The sequence below is a fragment of the Nomascus leucogenys genome, chromosome 5 (assembly GCF_006542625.1).
Source record: "Nomascus leucogenys isolate Asia chromosome 5, Asia_NLE_v1, whole genome shotgun sequence".
NCBI classification, from domain to species: domain Eukaryota; kingdom Metazoa; phylum Chordata; class Mammalia; order Primates; family Hylobatidae; genus Nomascus; species Nomascus leucogenys.
In genome coordinates this window covers 64,716,746-64,735,227 of record NC_044385.1, presented here as the reverse complement: position 1 = coordinate 64,735,227, position 18,482 = coordinate 64,716,746, and the positions used below count along the sequence as shown (strand labels likewise).

At 45.0% G+C, this 18,482-nt stretch overlaps 1 protein-coding gene and 1 pseudogene across 1 annotated transcript; both read right to left on the bottom strand.

Moving 5' to 3' along the window:
* Positions 1–3,062: 3,062 nt before the first annotated feature.
* On the bottom strand, positions 3,063–11,600 carry LOC115835056 (annotated as a pseudogene).
* A 3,753-nt stretch (positions 11,601–15,353) lies between these two features.
* On the bottom strand, positions 15,354–16,698 carry LOC100602135 (prothymosin alpha-like). The gene has a single exon (XM_003276106.3). The coding sequence runs from the start codon at positions 15,712–15,714 to the stop codon at positions 15,382–15,384; it is 333 nt and encodes a 110-aa protein (XP_003276154.2). The 5' UTR covers positions 15,715–16,698; the 3' UTR covers positions 15,354–15,381.
* Positions 16,699–18,482: the final 1,784 nt, after the last annotated feature.

Here is an 18,482-nt window from a genome sequence, read left to right as displayed (position 1 = left end):
CAGTTTCCGCAAAGAAAAAAGTCAAGGGCAGGACCCAGAGAGTGACCTGACTCAGCAGATCCTCCTGAGTCCAAGTGGAGCAGGTAGAATTTGAATGTAAATAGCTTTGGAACACAGACCCGAGACATTCTGCAGAGGGGGAGGGGCAGTGGGCAGTTGGGCTTGGCAGGGGTGGGGGACATTCTGTGAAGGGCTCTGGCCAGTAGGCAAGAACCTGAGGTTCCCTTCCAACTGGACAGCAGCAACACAGATGGTGTGCGCCTCTTTAGGCAACTTATAAATTGTCCTTCTCACTCACAGCAAAAGCTTCTACCTGATGTCCCCTTTACTTCCATTCTTTATCAACAGACCTACTTTTGTGCCAATCAACCTAAGCTCCTTCCCACTTTGGCTCTTTCCCACTCTTGATGAATTTCAACAGGGGCTGCACTTACTTAACAAAATTCAGAACTCGTTTTCAGTCTGAGCAACACAGGGTTTCTTAGGACGGCAAAGGGACTGAGTGTTTGAAATCAGAATGGTCTCACCTGATCCAGGCTATTAGGTGGCTGTGTGCTCATCATTGCTTAGGAGGCAGTCCTTGTGCCCCCAGGTCATGTATGTTGCTGGAATCTGTCCACACCAGTAGGCCAGCCTTACTTCCCATCCCCTTTCTTGGGAAGACTCAGTCCAGGAAAGATTGGCTATGTGACCTACAGCGCTGAGACCAGAAATCCTTTCATTTTGTTTCCCAGCATATTGTGCTGCTGTTAAATGTTTATTTCGTATCTTTTACATGATTCTAACTTAACTAAGCAACACTTTTGCATGGTTCCAAATTCAAATTGCGCACAATGGAATAGGCAGTGACCAGTCTTCCTCCCACCTCTTTTCTCTGGCCACCACATTTTCTTTTGTGGAGGAAACAGGTGTTATCTGATTCTTTTTCATCTTTCCAGAGATATGCAATCAAAAGCATGATGAAGCTATTTTTGCCGTCTAAAAATATTTTCAGTTTTTTTGGGTAAAAATTAATATATTAATATGTTCCAGTTTTCTTCTGATATTTGCAGTGACTGTATTTGTCCCAGTAATGTGGCTCCTCTCTTTATTTCTGTAGGTAAATTGCTAGAATGAGATGTTGGACTGTTTTTTAAAATTAAAAATACATGAAAGAACATAGTGGCCAGATTTAGCAAGTATGAATAAAGAATACCAAGTGGAATTTGAATTGAAGATAAAGAGTGAATTAGTTTTTACTATAATTATGATCCATATGACATTTAGAGCACACTTTTACAAAAAAAAAAATCTGTCCTTTATCTGTGCTATTCACATTTCACCGAGATCTTGCACTTTATCTGGTAACTCTTCCCAAAAAAGTGTAACATATTAGGCAATTATTGTTAACTCTCCACTGTGAGAGTGAGAACTTGCAGTAAGGAGACTCAAGTATGAATCTTGGCTGCACCACAAAAAGATTCTGCACCACAACCATTGCAGAAAACAATAGCAGGCCGATTTGATGAAAGGAAGTCAGGAGTAGCCATTATACTGTTCTCAGCTTGCAGGTTTAGTGGCAGCATGCACAGTTTTAAGGGACAGGAGGGCAGAACACCGTTTTTTTCTTTCCTAACATAAAGTGGCTTACAATTCCTAGAACTCTGGTTTCTCCAGGAGTTAGAAATCCACAACCCATGTCCATTCTGAGACAAGCAAGGATGCCAACCACCAACGTCCCATCCCCATTCCCATGCATCCCCTCACATGTGTGAATCCTGGCTGGCCTCTCTCAGCTCATTGCTGTCCTCATCTTCAACGCAAGTGTCATCACATATGGTTCTCAGCATGGGAATTATTGTAGCCTGTTTTTAAAAAAACTTCATTCTCATTTTCACACAGAGAATTGCTGTTTATCAGCATCAAAATGACAGGAAAGAGCACTCATGTTCTGTGCTGTGAACAAGGGGAGTGTTAGGAAACTGGTCAAAGGAGATGAGGAGTGAGTACTCAGAGCACAGCAACAAAATCTGAGACACACACGTCACTCCCTGCTGGGCAGCAGTCATTTTGCACTGACGGGTGGGTGTTGGGGAAGGGAAGAGGCCTTCAGTCGGACCGGTGCACACTGTGAACATTCACTGAAACACACCCTGTTGGCACATAAGAAGCATTTGCCCCTTTCGAATACATTCGGACTCAAGAAGGCAGAGTTGCAGACAACGTAACAGGGGCCACACTGCAGGGACAGGTGGTGGATTGCAAGTCTCAAGCCCAGGGTTCTCCCCTCCTTGCCCCAGTTGTGTGAAAAAGTCATTTCCTAACTCCTGTCCAATATCCTCATGAGTTCTCAGTTTTGTCCCAACTCTAAACCTGAATGGTCCAGCGAGCATTTCTATGAAATGCCTCCACAGTGGCCACTGGGAGGAGAGTGACCTCCATGCAGTGACTGCCTGTCTGGGTGCTCCCAGGCCTTTTGTCCTCTGAGACAGAGCTGCCTCCTTATATGCAGCCCTCTTCCGCTGTGCAACTCTACCTTGATCTTAGCTGAGAAGATCAACGGAGAGCAATTCAAGCAAAATCATGGTAAACTTACCAAAACCAAACCAAACCAAACAAACAGTAAATGCTTTGGAGATCTTTCTGAGGACTCGATCTTTTATCACGGGGCAAAAACTTAAATGATTTTCAATCAGTAACTTCATCTAAGAGGGATATTGAGCAAAATATCACACTCAGGCACTGAAGAAGGGCAGAATTCTTGGTTGCTTCCTCCCTTGTCAAGTCAGTCAGCCGATGCTTTCTCGAGATGCTCACACATGGCTTTGATACAGGATTTGAATGAGTCTTTTTCTGAGCCACTGACACAAAAAGTATACTGTGGAAGTGTCTTGTCTCAATTCTGCAATCGCTTCTGTATGTGTTTGAAGTCCTAGACCCCAGGAGGAGAGACAATCAAATTAGCCAAAGGTAATTTGTGAAGACTGGCCATAGAAGGTGGTGGCTAAAAGCCCTCTGGCCCCTGCTCGCTGAGCATGCCCACAGGAAGTCCTGGGCCACACTAACTGCTGAGAAACAACATCTCAGGGCTTGGATCCCCTGTTGAGAGGACAGATGCTCTTCCACCCAATCACTGAACGGTAGAGAAATGGCGGGTCCATGCTGTGTCTGGCAGAGCTCTCAGTCTCTGCACTTGAGGCCCTGGGCCGTCGTAGACATGAAGGCTCTTCAGTGTCATCAGGTGGAGACAGACGATAGGAATCCTGCAAATGAGCAGAAAGGATCTGATGATGAAAGTTTCTTCTGAAGCTATTACAAACTCAGGTCAGTGACTTGCTTCTGTACTAGTTTTATTTATTTATTTTTTAGATGGAGTCTCGCTCCCACCTTGAAGTGCAGTGGTGTGATCTCCTCTTACTGCAGCCTCCGCCTCCTGGGTTCAAGCAATTCTCCTGCCTCAGCCCCGAGTAGCTGGGACTACAAGTGCGCGCCACCACGCCCAGCTAATTTTTGTATTTTTGGTAGAGACAGGATTGCACCATGTTGGCCAGGCTGGTCTCGAACTCCTGACCTCAGGTGATCCACCCGCCTCGGCGTCCCAAAGTGCTGGGATTACAGGCGTGAGCCACCACGCCCGGTCAGACTCGCTTCTTTCTAGGAGGGACGGTCTTGGAGGCTCCAAGGAGGAGGCGTCGCCTGGCCCCAGGAAGCGCCCAGGTGCAGCGTCCCTCCATTCCCCATCTCCTGCGGGGCCCTCCCAGGGCGGGCTCCAGGCCTGCCCCGCGCGCCTGCGCACGAGCCTCCAGGCGGGCGGGGTTCCAGCGCGCAGCCAGCCGCCCTCGACCGCTCCCAGCATTGGTTGCAGGTGGTTAGGGACAGGGAGACGGCGCAGCGCGAGCGGAAAGGGCGGTTACCCAACGGCCTTCGCTCTCATGGGGTCCTCCGTGGTGTTACCTAAAAATAAAGTTATTTGTGATTAGAAGGTAATCGCCTCCTGGTCATGCTTCCGCTGGTCACCAGTGTCTGCGGGGCGACCCCATCCTTGTGGGAGGGCCTGTGGCTGCGCTCAAGGCGGGAGCGGTCCTTAGCGGGGCCCTGCGGGACGCCCAGGCCGCGCTCCTTTCCCTTGCTCGCCTGGACTTGAAGTGAAGGGGGAGGTTTAACAATGCAGTGGGAACCCCAAAGTTTGTCTCGGCTGTGCCCCTCACATTCCAAACAATGCAAAAGCTTGAGGAAAACCTCAGTAGTTGAAACGTGATGCCGTTCAGCAAAGAAGTAGCTCCTGTCCTGGTAACATCAGTGAAGTTCTCACCGACGACCTCATTGAGTGAGTTGTGAAGCTTGTTGACTTAATCAGAATGATCAGCCAGCATACGCTCATTTGTCAATGATATGAGCAGCTGCAAAGTGGAAGAACAGGCCTTTACTCATAGTCTGTTCACTTGGTAGCACAAGTTGGTTGTGGAAGCAAGAGTGTGGCCAAAGTCAAGAAAAGCTTCTATGAGAATGACTTACTTATGTGGAATTTAAATAAAAAGTAGTGTATATCATTATTTGTAAATTGTAGACTACACAATGTGCTTGTATTTTTCAGTAAGTGGTTATTAGGGTTATATATTCTGAGAATGTAGTATATGTGTCTCTGATAGAGAGATGGGGTTCTGTGTTTATACAGGAGAGTGATAGAATTGAATTTCTGTGTAGTAGAGGTATGTGATATGGTTATTGGTTAGTACTTGGCGATGTGAGAGACACTCCCCTCGTTTACAAAGCGGTGCCCAGCTGTTTTGTGCGAGTGGAGAATATGGCGGACCAGCTCCTAAGGAACAATGACCTGTGCTACCAGTGAGCAGTAAGATGTGTTTCTTCATAATGTCTTTTGTCATGTGGTTAGTGTGGTTTACACTTCCCCCAAGTTATAATTTTAATAGCCATCTTTTATTGTGTATTATAATACACCATGTTGGCCAGGCTGGTCTCGAGCTCCTGATCTCAAGTGATCTGCCTGCCTCAGACTCCCAAAGTGCTGGGATTACAGGCATGAGCCACCGTGCCTGGCCTTCTTTAGATAATTTGAACCAGTTTATAACAAAAATTTTAAAATAGACTACAATAAAGTAGAAGACCACCACATAGAAGGTAGAATGAAGTTAAAATTCTGGGCTAATACAATTCTGCTGGCTAAACATCGTTAGAAGCGGCAAGGTATAACAGAGAATGTAGATTTTGAAGTCAAACACATTTGCTCACCCCTTCCTTACTGTATAATGTTGAGCAAGTTGCTTAATTTCTGAGGTGTAACATCCTCCTCCACAAAATAATGTAACAATTATGTTGTAGAGTGTTGTGAGAATTAAATAAAATGACATTATGTGTATACTGGATGATACTTAATAAATCTATTTTCTTTCCCTCAAGCTGTTAGTTGAGACAAAAGGGAGACAGAATTATGCAGATTTTGTTGTTGATTATAACACTTTGTTTCCGTGATTCTCGAAAGTGTGGTTCCTGGACCATCAGCATCAGCATCACCTGGGAAGCAGTTAAAAATGCAAATTATCGCTGGGCGCAGTGGCTCACACCTGTAACCCCAGCACTTTGGGAGGCCGGGGCGGGTGGATCACGAAGTCAGGAGTTTGAGACCAGCCTGGCCAACATGGTGAAACCCCGTCTCTACTAAAAATATGAAAATTAGCTGGGCGTGGTTGTGGGCACCTGTAATCCCAGCTAGTCAGGAGGCTGAGGCAGGAGAATTGCTTGATTCTGGGAGGCAGAGGTTGCAGTGAGCCGAGATTGTGCCACTGCACTCCAGCCTGGGTGACAGAGCGAGACTCCATCTGAAAAAAAAAAAAAAATAGAGATGGGGTTTCGCTATGTTGGCAAGGCTGGTCTCGAACTCCTGACCTCAAGTGATCTGCCCGTCTTGGCCTCTCAAAGTGCTGGGATTACAGGTGTGAGCCACTGCGCCTGGCAACAGATTTTAGTTTAAGATAAAGTTCTTTTTTTTGTTTGTTTGTGTTTTTGAGATGGAGTCTGGCTCTGTCGCCCATGCTAGATCTGCCCGCCTCAGCCTCCCAAAGTGTTGGGATTACATACAGGCGTGAGCCACTGCACCCGGCCAGAATAAAGTGATTTTTTTCAAAAAAAAATTATTTTGGACCTTTAAAATTAGGCCATACTATAAAACAAAAACAAAAAACAGTCCACACTCATATTCAGCAAATTCATACCAAAATACTCCATTTTTGTAGGACAAAGGCCAAGAAAACTTTACATATGCTATAGGTTTATTACATGTATTTACATGGCTCTTTCTTCCCTAGTTACTTAAAACTTTCACATTATACAAGTCTCCAAAGCAAGCTTCCTCTCCCCAAGGCAAGCTTTGCAGAAATGATGAGGTCATATTACTATCAGAATAGCTTAGGCAGTGCCGTAATATAAAAATGTTTTGTTTTGTTTTTGAGACGGAGTCCGCTCTGTTGCCTGGGCTGGAATGCAGTAGCGAGATCTTGGCTCACTGCAACCTCTGCCTCCTAGGTTCAAGCGATTCTCCTCCCTCAGCCTCCTGAGTAAACTGGAATTACAGGCATGTGCCACCATGCCTGGCTAATTTTTGTATTTTTAGTAGAGACCGGGTTTCATCATGTTGGTCAGGCTAGTCTCAAACTGCTGACCTTGGATCCGCCTGCTTCGGCCTCCCAAAGTGCTGGGATTACAGGTGTGAGCCACCGTGCCCAGCCATAAAAATGTATTTTGAAAGCTATTGAGGTACCGTTAAATGATGTCTTATTTTTTTTTTAATGATTTTGGGCCAGGCGCAGTGGTTCACGCCTGTAATCCCAGCATTTTGGGAGGCCGAGGCAGGCAGATCACGAGGTCAGGAGATCGAAACCATCCTGGCTAGCACGGTGAAACCCCATCTCTACTAAAAATACAAAAAAATTAGCCGGGCGTCGTGGTGGGCACCTGTAGTCCCAGCTACTTGGGAGGCTGAGGCAGGAGAATGGCTTGAACCTGGGAGGCGGAGCTTGCAGAGAGCAGAGATCGTGCCCCTGTACTCCAGCCTGGGTGACAGAGAGAGACTCCATCTCAAAAAAAAAAAATGGTTTTGGTGTATTTGTTGGCAGACACCTATCCACTGCATTTAGAGAAAGGGACATTGGGGTATACTGTGCCTCGTTATAATACACCCCAAGTGCCCTTTCCAGTTTCACCACTGTACAATTTACTAAAATGCAACTATTAGGAAAACTTCACATTTTCTTTTGGCAGTGCATCAGGTTGTTGGCATATTACTGGTTTGAGTGCTTCTAGTATACTGAACTTTCAGAAGTTTACCTACTTCTTAATCCTGTGTCTTAGCTAGATGTTTACAATCTGATTCACATTCAGCAATCTACTATCATGAATAATAATCTTATATTACTATTTTCCCCCAACATTCAATAGAAAAAGTTGATTCCCTTGCTAGTTCCCAAATCTAAATTTGAATGGTTTCACTTAAAAGTTAACTTATTTGAGGCTGGGTGTAGTGGTGCATGCCTGTGATCTCAGCACTCTGGGAGGCCAAGGCAGGCGGATCACTTGAGGTCAGGAGTTTGAGACCAGTCTGGCCAACGTGGTGAAACCCCGTCTCTACAAAAAATATAAAAATTAGCTGGGTGTAGTGGTGCACGCCTATAATCCCAGCTACTCAGGAGGCTGAGGCAGGAGAATCACCTGAACCCGGGAGGCAGAGGTTGCAGTGAGCCAAGACTGCACCACTGCACTTCTGCTTGGGTGACAGAGCAAGATTCTATCTCAAAAAAAAAAAAAAAAAGAACTCATTTGAGAACACTTAATATTTAGTACAATTATTCATTTAGTTACTTTAAGTTGCACTGATGCTATCATTACATCACAGTGCACCCAACACATAAAACAAATGAGATGAAGTCAATTTTATTTTTTACATTAATTAACAGTTCTACACAAATACATTAATCCCTTGGTGTATTTGTTTTAGACCACTTGACAACTATCTGTAAACATAGCTAAATGTAAACATTAGTACTTTATCTTATTTTGTACCTGTACTTTAAGTAAGGTTTTAAGTTAAAATGTCATTATTTCCTTATCGGAAGAATTAAAGGAAACAGCTTGGTGGTTTGGGAAGAACACTTGGTGATGGAGGCCCACTACATTTGGCCCTGGCAAAGTTCTGATTAGCTTGAGATTTTTTTTTTTTTTTTTCCTTGAGACGGAGTCTCGCTCTGTCACCCAGGCTGGAGTGCAGTGGCGCAATCTCAGTTCACTGCAAGCTCCGCCTCCCGGGTTCACGCCATTCTCCTGCCTCAGCCTCTCCGAGTAGGGACTACAGGCACCCACGACCACGCCAGGCTAATTTTTTGTATTTTTAGTAGAGACGGGGTTTCACCGTGGTCTTGATCTCCTGACCTCGTGATCCGCCCGCCTCGGCCTCCCAAAGTGCTGGGATTACAAGCGTAAGCCACCACACCCGGCCTTAGCTTGAGATTTAAAAAGTAAGCCGGGACCTGAAAAGTTTAGAGTTCCAATTTTGATTTTTTGGAAAATTTTTGTTCTTTCCTCCGTCTTGCATGGCCTGCCCTGCAGCTGCTGATGAGTTATATCCCTGTCTTCTTTCTTTTTTCTTATGAAGAATCTTCATCGGGGGATTTTGACTCTTGGTCTATTAAGCTGTTGCTGATTCTACTAACATTTCTAGGTTGAGGGGCTGGAATTTTATACCTCTCTCTACCACCCGTCTTCAGCTTCTTTATCACTTGTCCTCTTTCTTAGTGTCAAGTTCAGGACAGTAGGTGTTGCTTTCTGACAGCTCCTTTCCTTTGTCTCAATACAGAAGTTTTCGTGGGCTGAGCTGCTGAGTTCAGCCTGGGAACTGAGGCCAACATCGGAGTCTCCTTGGCACACAAGTTTAAAAGAAGTCCTAGTGACTTGAAGCTCAGAACCATGGACGGCAGGGTTCCCTCTGGATGTGGAATTCTCCGTCCCTTTCCAGGGAGGGAACAAAGCCCACAAGCACCGGTGAGTGAACTGCTGACCCCCGCAATTTAAAAAAATATCCTTTTTTCTCTTATCTTTGCAAAAATAACATGGCATAAAATTTATTCCTAGCAGCCAGCTACCTAGAGATACCACTTTCCTGTCTCCTCCCACCCATATTATATCTCCCTGTTTTCTTCTGAAGCCCGCCAAAACCTGTTTTGTAAACTGCTTTCTCCCCACTCAATATATAGTAGGCTTTTTTTTTTTTTTTTGAGACAGAGCCTCCCTCTGTTGCCCAGCTGGAGTGCAGTGGCATGATCCCCGCTGACTGCAACCTCCACCTCCGGAGTTCAAGCAATTCTCCCCACTCAGCTTCCCAAGCTTCCCAAGTAGCTGGGACTACAGGCACCTCGCCCAGCTAATTTTTGTATCTTTAGTACAGACAGGCTTTCACCATGTTGGCCAGGCTGGCATCGAACTCCTGTCCTCAAGTGATCCACCTGCCTCGGCCTCCCAAAGTGCTGGGATTATAAGCGTGAGCCACTGCACCTGGCCTATAGTGAGCATTTGCTGTCAATCATAAATATTCTCCCATAAAATGACTTTAAATGTGCGCAATAAATTCTACCAAAAGGCTGGGTGTGGTGGCCCATACCTACAATCCCAGCACTTCAGGAGACCGAGGCGCAAGGATGGCTTCAGCCCAGGAGTTCAAGACCAGCCTGGGCAACACAGAGAGACCCCCATCTCCACACACACACACACACACAAATTAGCCAAGGGTGGTGGTATGAATCTGTAATCCCAGCTACTCAGGAAGCTGAGGCAGGAGGATCGGTTGATCCCAGGAACTGGAGACTGTAGTGAGTCATGATCATGCCACTGTACTGCATTCTGGGCAAAGAGTGAGACCCTGTCTAAAAAAAAAATCTGGTCAGGCACAGTGACTCATGCTTGTGATCCCAGCACTTTGGGAGGCTGAGGTGGGCAGATCATGAGGTCAGGAGTTTGAGACCAGCCTGGCCAACACAGTGAAACTCCGTCTCTACTAAAAATACAAAAAATAGCTGGGCATGGTGGTGGGCGCCTGTAATCCCAGCTACTTGGGAGGCTAAGGTAGGAGAATCACTTGAACCTGGGAGGCAGAGGTTGCAGTGAGCTGAGATCGCACCACTGCACTCCAGCCCGGGTGACAGAGCTAGACTCTGTCTCAAAAAAAAAAAAAAAAAAAAAGTTTTACTAAACGAATTTCCGTGATTTAGAATCAGTATTGTTAGTTATTTATGTAGCTTCCAATTTTTCTACCACAAATAGCCTTGCTAAACATCCCTGAAAATTAACGTATGCATATATCCTGGATTGTTTTTCATTTGAATACATTTCTAGATGTGAATGAATGAGACCAAACATAGGTAAGAAATGGAAAGGTTTGGATGGGCCCGGGTGCGCTGACAGCAGCACCACAACAGCACAGTGACAACACAGTGGTGGGGACCTCATCAGCGCCCACTCCTTTCTTGATTTACCGCGTTACTTCCTCCCTCTTCTCCCCAGTAATTATTATTCAGAGCTTCCCAGAATAAAGCCGGGGCCCTGATTTTACTGGACAAATAGTGCCAGAGGTTTCCCCTGAAGGAAAGGCTGAACCAGGCAGAGAGACGAGGGTGAGGGTGGGAGTTCCAGAGGGGAAGGGGCACAGGTGGGGCCTGGATCCAGATTACGGATGGATGCCCCTCCCAGGTAGCACCCAGGCCCAGCCCTGCCCCTCCCATGCATGGGAGTAGCAGGAGGTTGTGATAGTGGCCCTGACAGCAGGTGGCCGGCCCTCCTTTATGCCATTGACCATGGAGTGCTGAAGTCTCTGTCTTCCTTCTTTCTCCTCACCCTCCCTTGCCCCACACCTTTGGCCCTCCTCCCTTCCCCCTTCACCAGGTCTAGGTGAGTGGGATGAGCCCAGCCTCCGCAAAGGCCTCGGGCTGGGGAGCCGCTGCACACCGCAGACATCTAGCTATAGGAGTGCCCAGGTTGCAGCTTGGGACCAGCCCTTGGAGGAAGAGGTCTAACTCAGTGCTCTTTACCTGCACACTGTAATGGAGTGACTAGTTTCTTTTGGTGGTGTTTTTCTTTTTGACAGAAGGTGTTCCAGATATCAGAAAGAACTTCTTTTTTTTTTTTTTTTTTTCCCAGAGACAGAGTCTTACTCTGTCACCCAGGCTGGAGTGCAGTGGCACGATCTCAGCTCACTGCAAATCCACCTTCCGGGTTCAAGCAATTCTTATGCCTTAGCCTCCTGAGTAGTTGGGACTACAGGTGTGCGCCATCATGCCTGGCTAATTTTTGTATTTTTTGTGGAGACAGGGTTCACCATGTTGGCCAGACTGGTCTCAAACTCCTGGCCTCAAGTGATCCGCCCGCCTTAGCCTCCAAAGTGCTGGGATTACAGGCGTGAGCCATTGCTCCAGGCCAGAAAGGAGTTCTTGGTGGGACAAGACATCAAAACCAGCTGTTAGCCAGTTCCCCTATCCTTGCTTTCTCTTTCACTGGCTGTTCAGGGAGTGAAGAGATGAAGCTTTAAGTGCAAGTATGATGCAGGTCACTCACTCACCTGGCATTTCATGATGTTTTTTCCTTATTCACTTTCCCTAAGTCTGATTCTCCTGTTTATATCCTTCACTGCTGTATAAACTTCTCCAATGCAAGGGACCAGCTCTTACAGTTCTTATGTTGTTTCCTAGATAGATAGATGGATACCTATAGATATATATAATATAAATAATATATGATACATATTTGTATATATTGAATATATATTTTTTAATATATGACATGTGCACTTGTATACTACTGCTTGGGCAAGAGAGATAGCTAGGAGTAAAACAACAGTTGTCCTGCGTGGCAGTCAGCTGCCTCTCCCACTCACTGCCACATGAATCATCACTAATGGGAATGTCCCCTGAGCACTACTGAGAACTGGGGGGATATATAGTTCGATACTTTACCTGGATTACTGCCCTTCACCTGGCTGAATGCCACCTCCTTAAGTCTCAGCTTAACTTTCACTTCCTCTGGGAAAGTAGTTCTGATTTTCCCCCACAAAACTAGAAAACATAAGTCCACAGGAATCCCACTGTTGAATGAACTAGGGAAAACAGGTAATTTTTAGTAGAGACGAGGTTTCACCATGTTGGCCAGGCTGGTCTCGAATTCCTGACCTCAGGCGATCTGCCCATCTCGACCTCCCACAGTGCTGGGATTACAGGTGTGAGCCACTGCGCCTGGCCTAGGAAACTTTTTGAAATGCAAAAAAAACAAAAACACAATTACAACAGTTCTACCCTGTGTACATGCTTTAGGAAATAATGCTATTTACCTTAATTTTCACATTTTCAACAATGAACAGGCACGATTTGCTAGTGAACGAGACCCCAATTTATTGTTTCCCTTATTACTATATTTCTCTATCGTTCTTATAATTCTACTTTAAGAAGACATCGATACTGTGGAGTTGTAATTTATTATATTGGATACCTAAAAGGGGTAGAATCAGGTTGAACAAAGAATTTTCTTGGCATAATTAGTACAAATGTTTTGTTTATGAAGTGCAGCAATATCTCCTTCAGACCCAGGCAAGAGGGACCCTGCTCTGAACCCTGGCACCCCAAAACATTTTATGCACCCCAATACCTATGTTGCTTTGTTACAGGCAAATGGTACTTTCATCTCTCAGGACCCCATGCCCTGTGCTGGCACAGCATGACCTAAAGCCCTAAACACCAATGCTTATGTGCAACACTGCTCACCAAGGGATGTATCTTGGCTCCCAAAACACAAGGCACCTGCATACAAAGGTCATGAGAGTTTGTGGGTTGTATGCCACTGATGTCAAAGCAGATACTGTTCCAGTTAGAGGAAGGATTCCAGAGGAGGAAGCATTTAGGAAAGAAAAAAACAAAATTGCCTGCCAAATCCTTACATGTGGATAGCATGAAAGCAATTAGCTCTTGGCTAATTGAAATATTGGTATGCTGAGCATTCATGTTCTTTTCACATTCCAATTCTGATTCCTGAGGTACTTAAATTACTTTGGTATTCACCACAGTTGCGTATAGCACCTGAGAAACATTTTGTAACACTGAATGATGCATGCTATTCTTACATTTGTATGTATGTAGGACTAGATGTAACAAGCAACTATACTGCCGGTACAGCATAAATTATGTGCAGATTTCAATTATAATAACGTAAGTGGGCCGGGCGTGGTGGCTCACACCTGTAATCCCAGCACTTTGGGAGGCCAAGGCAGGCAGATCATGAGGTCACGAGTTCGACAGAAGCCTGGCCAACATGGTGAAACTCCGTCTCTACTAAAAATACAAAAATTAGCCTAGCATGGTGGTGCATGCCTGTAATCCCAGATACTCAGGAGGCTGAGGCAGGAGAATTGCTTCAACCCAGGAGGCGGAGGTTGCAGTGAGCCAAGATCGTGCCACTGCACTCCAGCCTGGGTGACAGCATGAGACTCCATCTTGGAAAATAAAATAAGTGAAGGCCAAAAAAAAAAAAAATGCAATATGTATTTTATTTTATTACTCATCCCCAAATCACCAGCTTATCATAAGAGCATCCAGACACATTCAACCGTAATCACACTCAATTATCTTGACATTTTGCCTTTTTTCTTTTTTTTTTGAGACAAGGTCTCGCTGTGTTGCCCAGGCTGGTCTCAAACTCTCGAGCCAAGCAATCCTTCTGCCTCAGCCTCTTGGGTAGCTGAGTTTATAGGTGCACACCATTGCACTAGCTCCATTTTTTTTACCTTAGGAGAAATAGAGCTTTAAACCAATTTTAAAAGCTTAATGTTCTGTAATCCCAGCACTTTGGGAAGCTGAGGTGGGCCGATCACCTGAGGTCACGAGTTTGAGACCAGCCTGGTCAAAATGGTGAAACCCTGTCTCTACTAAAAAATTACAAAAATTAGCCAGGTGTGGTGGCCCATGCCTGTAATCCTGCTACTTGGGAGGCTGAGGCAGGAGAATTGCTTGAATTCGGGAGGTGGAGGTTGCAGCAAGCCAAGATCATGCCACTGCACTCCAGCCTGGGCATCAGAGCGAGTCTCCGTCCCCTCCACCCCACCCCCCACCAAAAAAAAGTTTAATGTTTTAGAAGGGCGCATTTGTCAAGCTAGGAGGATACAGCATGTTTTCTCTGACAGTTTAATTCGATTTGCAACTTAAATACCTGAATATGGGATATTTGGGCCTTCTTTTGCATTCTTAGTCTGGGCCCTGCAAGTGTTAGGGGAAGGTCTGAACTACTCTTAACGGTTTGATTTTATTTTTAAAATTTTTTGAAATGGAGTCTCACTCTGTCACCCAGACTGTAGTGCAGTGGTGTGATCTTGGCTTACTGCAACCTCCGCCTCCCAGGTTCAAGTGGTTCTCCTGCCTCAGCCTCCCAAGTAGCTGGGATTACAGATGTGCACCACCACACCTGGCTAGTTTTTGTATTTTTAGTAGAGACGGGGTTTCACCATGTTGGCCAGGCTGGTCTCGAACTTCTGGCCTGAAGTGATCCTCCCTCCTCAGCCTCCCAGAGTGCTGGGATTACAGGCGTGAGCCACCGTGCCTAGCCATAGTTTGATTTCAAATACCAATAACCTTGATATTTTTGAAAGCCTACTTGTTTATTACTTTTCTCTCTGGGATATTGCAACCATTTTTTAAAGAACAACTCAGCAAAATAAAATTCCTGTTTATTGTTGGACAACATTGTTTCACACATACGTCAAAGAGGCCAAAAAAACCCCAGCAACTTTATAAACAAAAAAAGGGGAAAAAAAGACGGGGTTTCACCGTGTTAGCCAGGATGGTCTTGATCTCCTGACCTCGTGATCCACCCGCCTTGGCCTCCCAAAGTGCTGGGATTACAGGCGTGAACCACTGCGCTCGGCCCTTTTTTTACAAGTTTTTTTTTTCTCCTTTGAGATTATAATGAACATGGTCACACCACAAGTAAAGTCAGAAGTAGGACGGAGAATGGTTGCAAGGCTGGTTTGGTCATCCGAGATCATTAAAAGTGGCTTACCCTAACAATATGTACAAAAATATAAAATGTAAATAAAAAATACAAACAAATTTCTTTTTTAAAAGTACTTTTAAGAAAAAAAGCAGGGCCTTGGAAGTTTTGGTTCTTTTTTCCTCCCCTGTTGCAAATTCTTAAGGTTTAGGTTGGGTGGTGGAGAGTGTGCGTCATCTGTGGGTGGCACTGCCCACGGTGGGCGGGCGGGCCTCAATGCTGGAAGGTGACCACGTTTAGATTCTGAGACAGGAAATGGAGGGTGAATAGGTCATGGCGGCCTTTTTTTGTTTAGTTTAGCTTTTCCTTTTTTGCTGTCTAGTCATCCTTGTCGGTCTTCTGCTTCTTGGTATCGACATCATCATTCTCATCATCTTCAGCTGCCCGCTTGCCTGTAGCGGACTCAGCTTCCTCGTCTTCATCTCCATCCTCTTCCTCACCATCACCTTCTTTTTCCTCCTCCTCTTCCTCCCCACCTTCTTCCCCTTCTTCATCTACCTCATTGTCAGCCTCCTGCTCCCCATTTTTCTCATTAGCATTCCTGTTAGCAGGGGCGTCTCTTCCATTTTCTGCCGCTTTCACAACTTCCTTCTTCTCCTTTAAGTCCTTGGTGATGATTTCAGAGCTGGTGTCTACAGCTGCATCTGACATGGTGGGGCACGCCGGTGATCTGATGCAGGGGATTAAAAAGAAAGCGAGAGTTCAGGGACTCCGGCGATAAAGCTGTCAGAGTCTGCGGCGGAGGCAGCCACAGCGAGCAAGGAGCTGGAGGAGGAACAATGCAAAGATGGCTTTTCAGAGCAGCCAATCGGCATCTGGAAACTATTAAGGCCTAAAATCATTAGCTCTGTTTTCTCCCTCTAAGACGTACATGGCTTTTCACTTTATTTTCAACCGAATGCTTTCGCTGTTTTGGGTTTAGCAAGCTTTTGGTCTTAAAAATATCCAACAATGCAGTTAAGAGGCCAAATGACTTTATGCATGAAACATTGTTAGGATGAGCAATTTTCCCATAGAAAGGTGACCAGATTTGAGGAAATTATTTAGTCAGTATAAACATTTTTCCAGATTTAAACAGTACAGATTTTACTTTCAGGCTTTCCTAATAAAGTTTCTAACAGACCTGGAAAGGAGAAGGAAGAGTAACATCTGTTGCAAAACCCTAGTTACATGTAGGACAAATAAGAAACTGGGAAAGTGGTGACTTGCCCAAGTGACACACCAATTTGGGATATATTAGGGAGAACCATTAATTCTTGTCCATAAGGCTTGATCTAGAATTGTTTTTTATTTTAATGAAAGTTCTGTAGAAAGAAAGGCATACTTGGAAAAATTGAGCCACTTGTAAATACTTGGAAGATGAGAAAAGAGAGTGGTTTAAAATCTTCTTACCATTTCCCTATTCTCCTCCTTATCATCAGAATCACAATTAGTCAGTCAAAGTTGGCACTTTATTAGTGTGAACAATGTCAGTATGAAAACACAAAGTATAGGGAAGTTGTGACACCCAATATGTACAATTTCTAAGTCACACCTGTCTGTTTCACATTTATTTATTTATTTCTCAGTTTCGCTTTAATGTGGTTATAGGACCACCAGGTTCGATTGCCTGTTGCATGGTAACACCAATGCATCAAAACAGTGGGGATTGCAACAGAGAAAGAGTTGAATAATTGTAGGGCAGCCGAACGAGAAGACAAGATGAGAGGAAACTTCAAATCTGCCTCCCTGAGAGGCTTGGGGATGGGGATTTTAAGGGTCTGGACAGGTGATGGGCTAAAGTATGGGGATTGCTGACTGGTCGAGAAGTGGGGAGTGAAGTCATGGGACCAGGAGATGCTGAGTCGGCTTCTTGGTAGGGGTTTTCAGACGGTTGGCATCAGCCATTCTGCTGGAATTCAGGATCTGAAAAACACCTTAAGCAATTCTTGGGTAAAAAGGTCCAGTGTCAGATTCTATCTATGGGAGCAACGGGGGAGCAGGTGGTCAGTGTGCTGCATGACCCTCGATTAGTTAGCAGCTGCAGGGAAATGAGTCAGAGCACACCAGTGCATGCTGGTTGATGCCTGACTACAATTCAGCCTAAAGCCTGCTTGTAATTCTCATTAACCCTGTGAGGGTGGGTTTTCCCTTGGGCTTTTGCCCTATTCTAAGCACCACTTCTATGGATATTTTTGACTAAATGTTTTTTGTAGTGCACACTGGAAAATATTCTGTTTGCTCAAATTAATTTTTTTCCAAGAGTGCTTCTCATTCTAATATCCCAGAGCTTCTCTTGCATTTTAGGCTGCAATGGGTAAAGAAAGTTATATCTTTATTCTTTTGTCAAAAATTTATTGAGTGCCCAGGCACTCAAGTGCTGTAATCCCAGCACTTTGGGAGGCCGAAGCAGGAAGATAGCTTGAGCCCAGGAGTTCAAGAACAGCCTGGACAGGAGGATCACTTGAGCCCAGGAACTGGAGGCTGCAGTGAGCCATGATTGCACCACTGCACTCCAGCATGGGCAACGCAGCAATATCCTGTCTCAAAAAAAAAACAACAACAAAAAAAAACATTTATTGAGTGCTTTCTCCATGGTAGTTAGGCACTGGCCCGGGCACTGGAAAACAGAGAAATATAACATGCCCCCATCTTTCTCAGCATAAAGCTTATCAGACTGTGTCCATTGTGTTTATTTAAGAATATATTTATAATACTAATGGTTCTGTTTATAGCTATCCGTCTTACCTCACCCCCTTCCCCCAAATAAAAAATAAGCAATGTTCAATTTTAAGACACTATCAAGGCTGGGCACGGTGGCTCACACCTGTAATCCCAGCACCTTGGGAGGCCAAGGTGGGCAGATCACCTGAGGTCAAGAGTTCGAGACCAGCCTGGCCAACAAGGTGAAACCCCATCTCTACTAAAAATACAAAAATTAGCCAGGCGTGGTGGCAGCCTCTTGTAATCCCAGCTAGTCGGGAGGCTGAGACAGGAGAATCGCTTGAACCCAGGAGATGGAGATTGCAGGGAGCTGAGATTACGCCATTGCACTCCAGCCTGGGCGACAAAGAGTGAAACTCTGTCTCAAAAAAAAAAAACACTATCAAGTTACAGAAATCAAGGCAGTGTGGTATTGGAGAAGACTTAGACATATAGATCAATGGAACAGAACAGGACTCACACATAGATCTTCACAAATATGGCCAATTGATTGTTTTAAATTGCGGTAAAATATATGTAACATAAATTTACCATTGTAACCATTTTTAAGTGTACAGTTCAGTATGGTTTAATATATTCATATTGTTGCACAACTAATTTCCAGAACTTTTTCATCTTGCAAAACGAACTCTATTTCTGTTAAACAGCAACTGCCCCTTTCTCTTTTCCCTAGCTCCTGGCAACCCGCATTCTACTTTCTCTTTCTATAAGCTTGA

Excerpts from the sequence above, each read along its gene's own strand:
- LOC100602135 (XM_003276106.3), bottom strand. The coding sequence starts at position 15,714 with ATGTCAGATGCAGCTGTAGACACCAGCTCTGAAATCATCACCAAGGAC.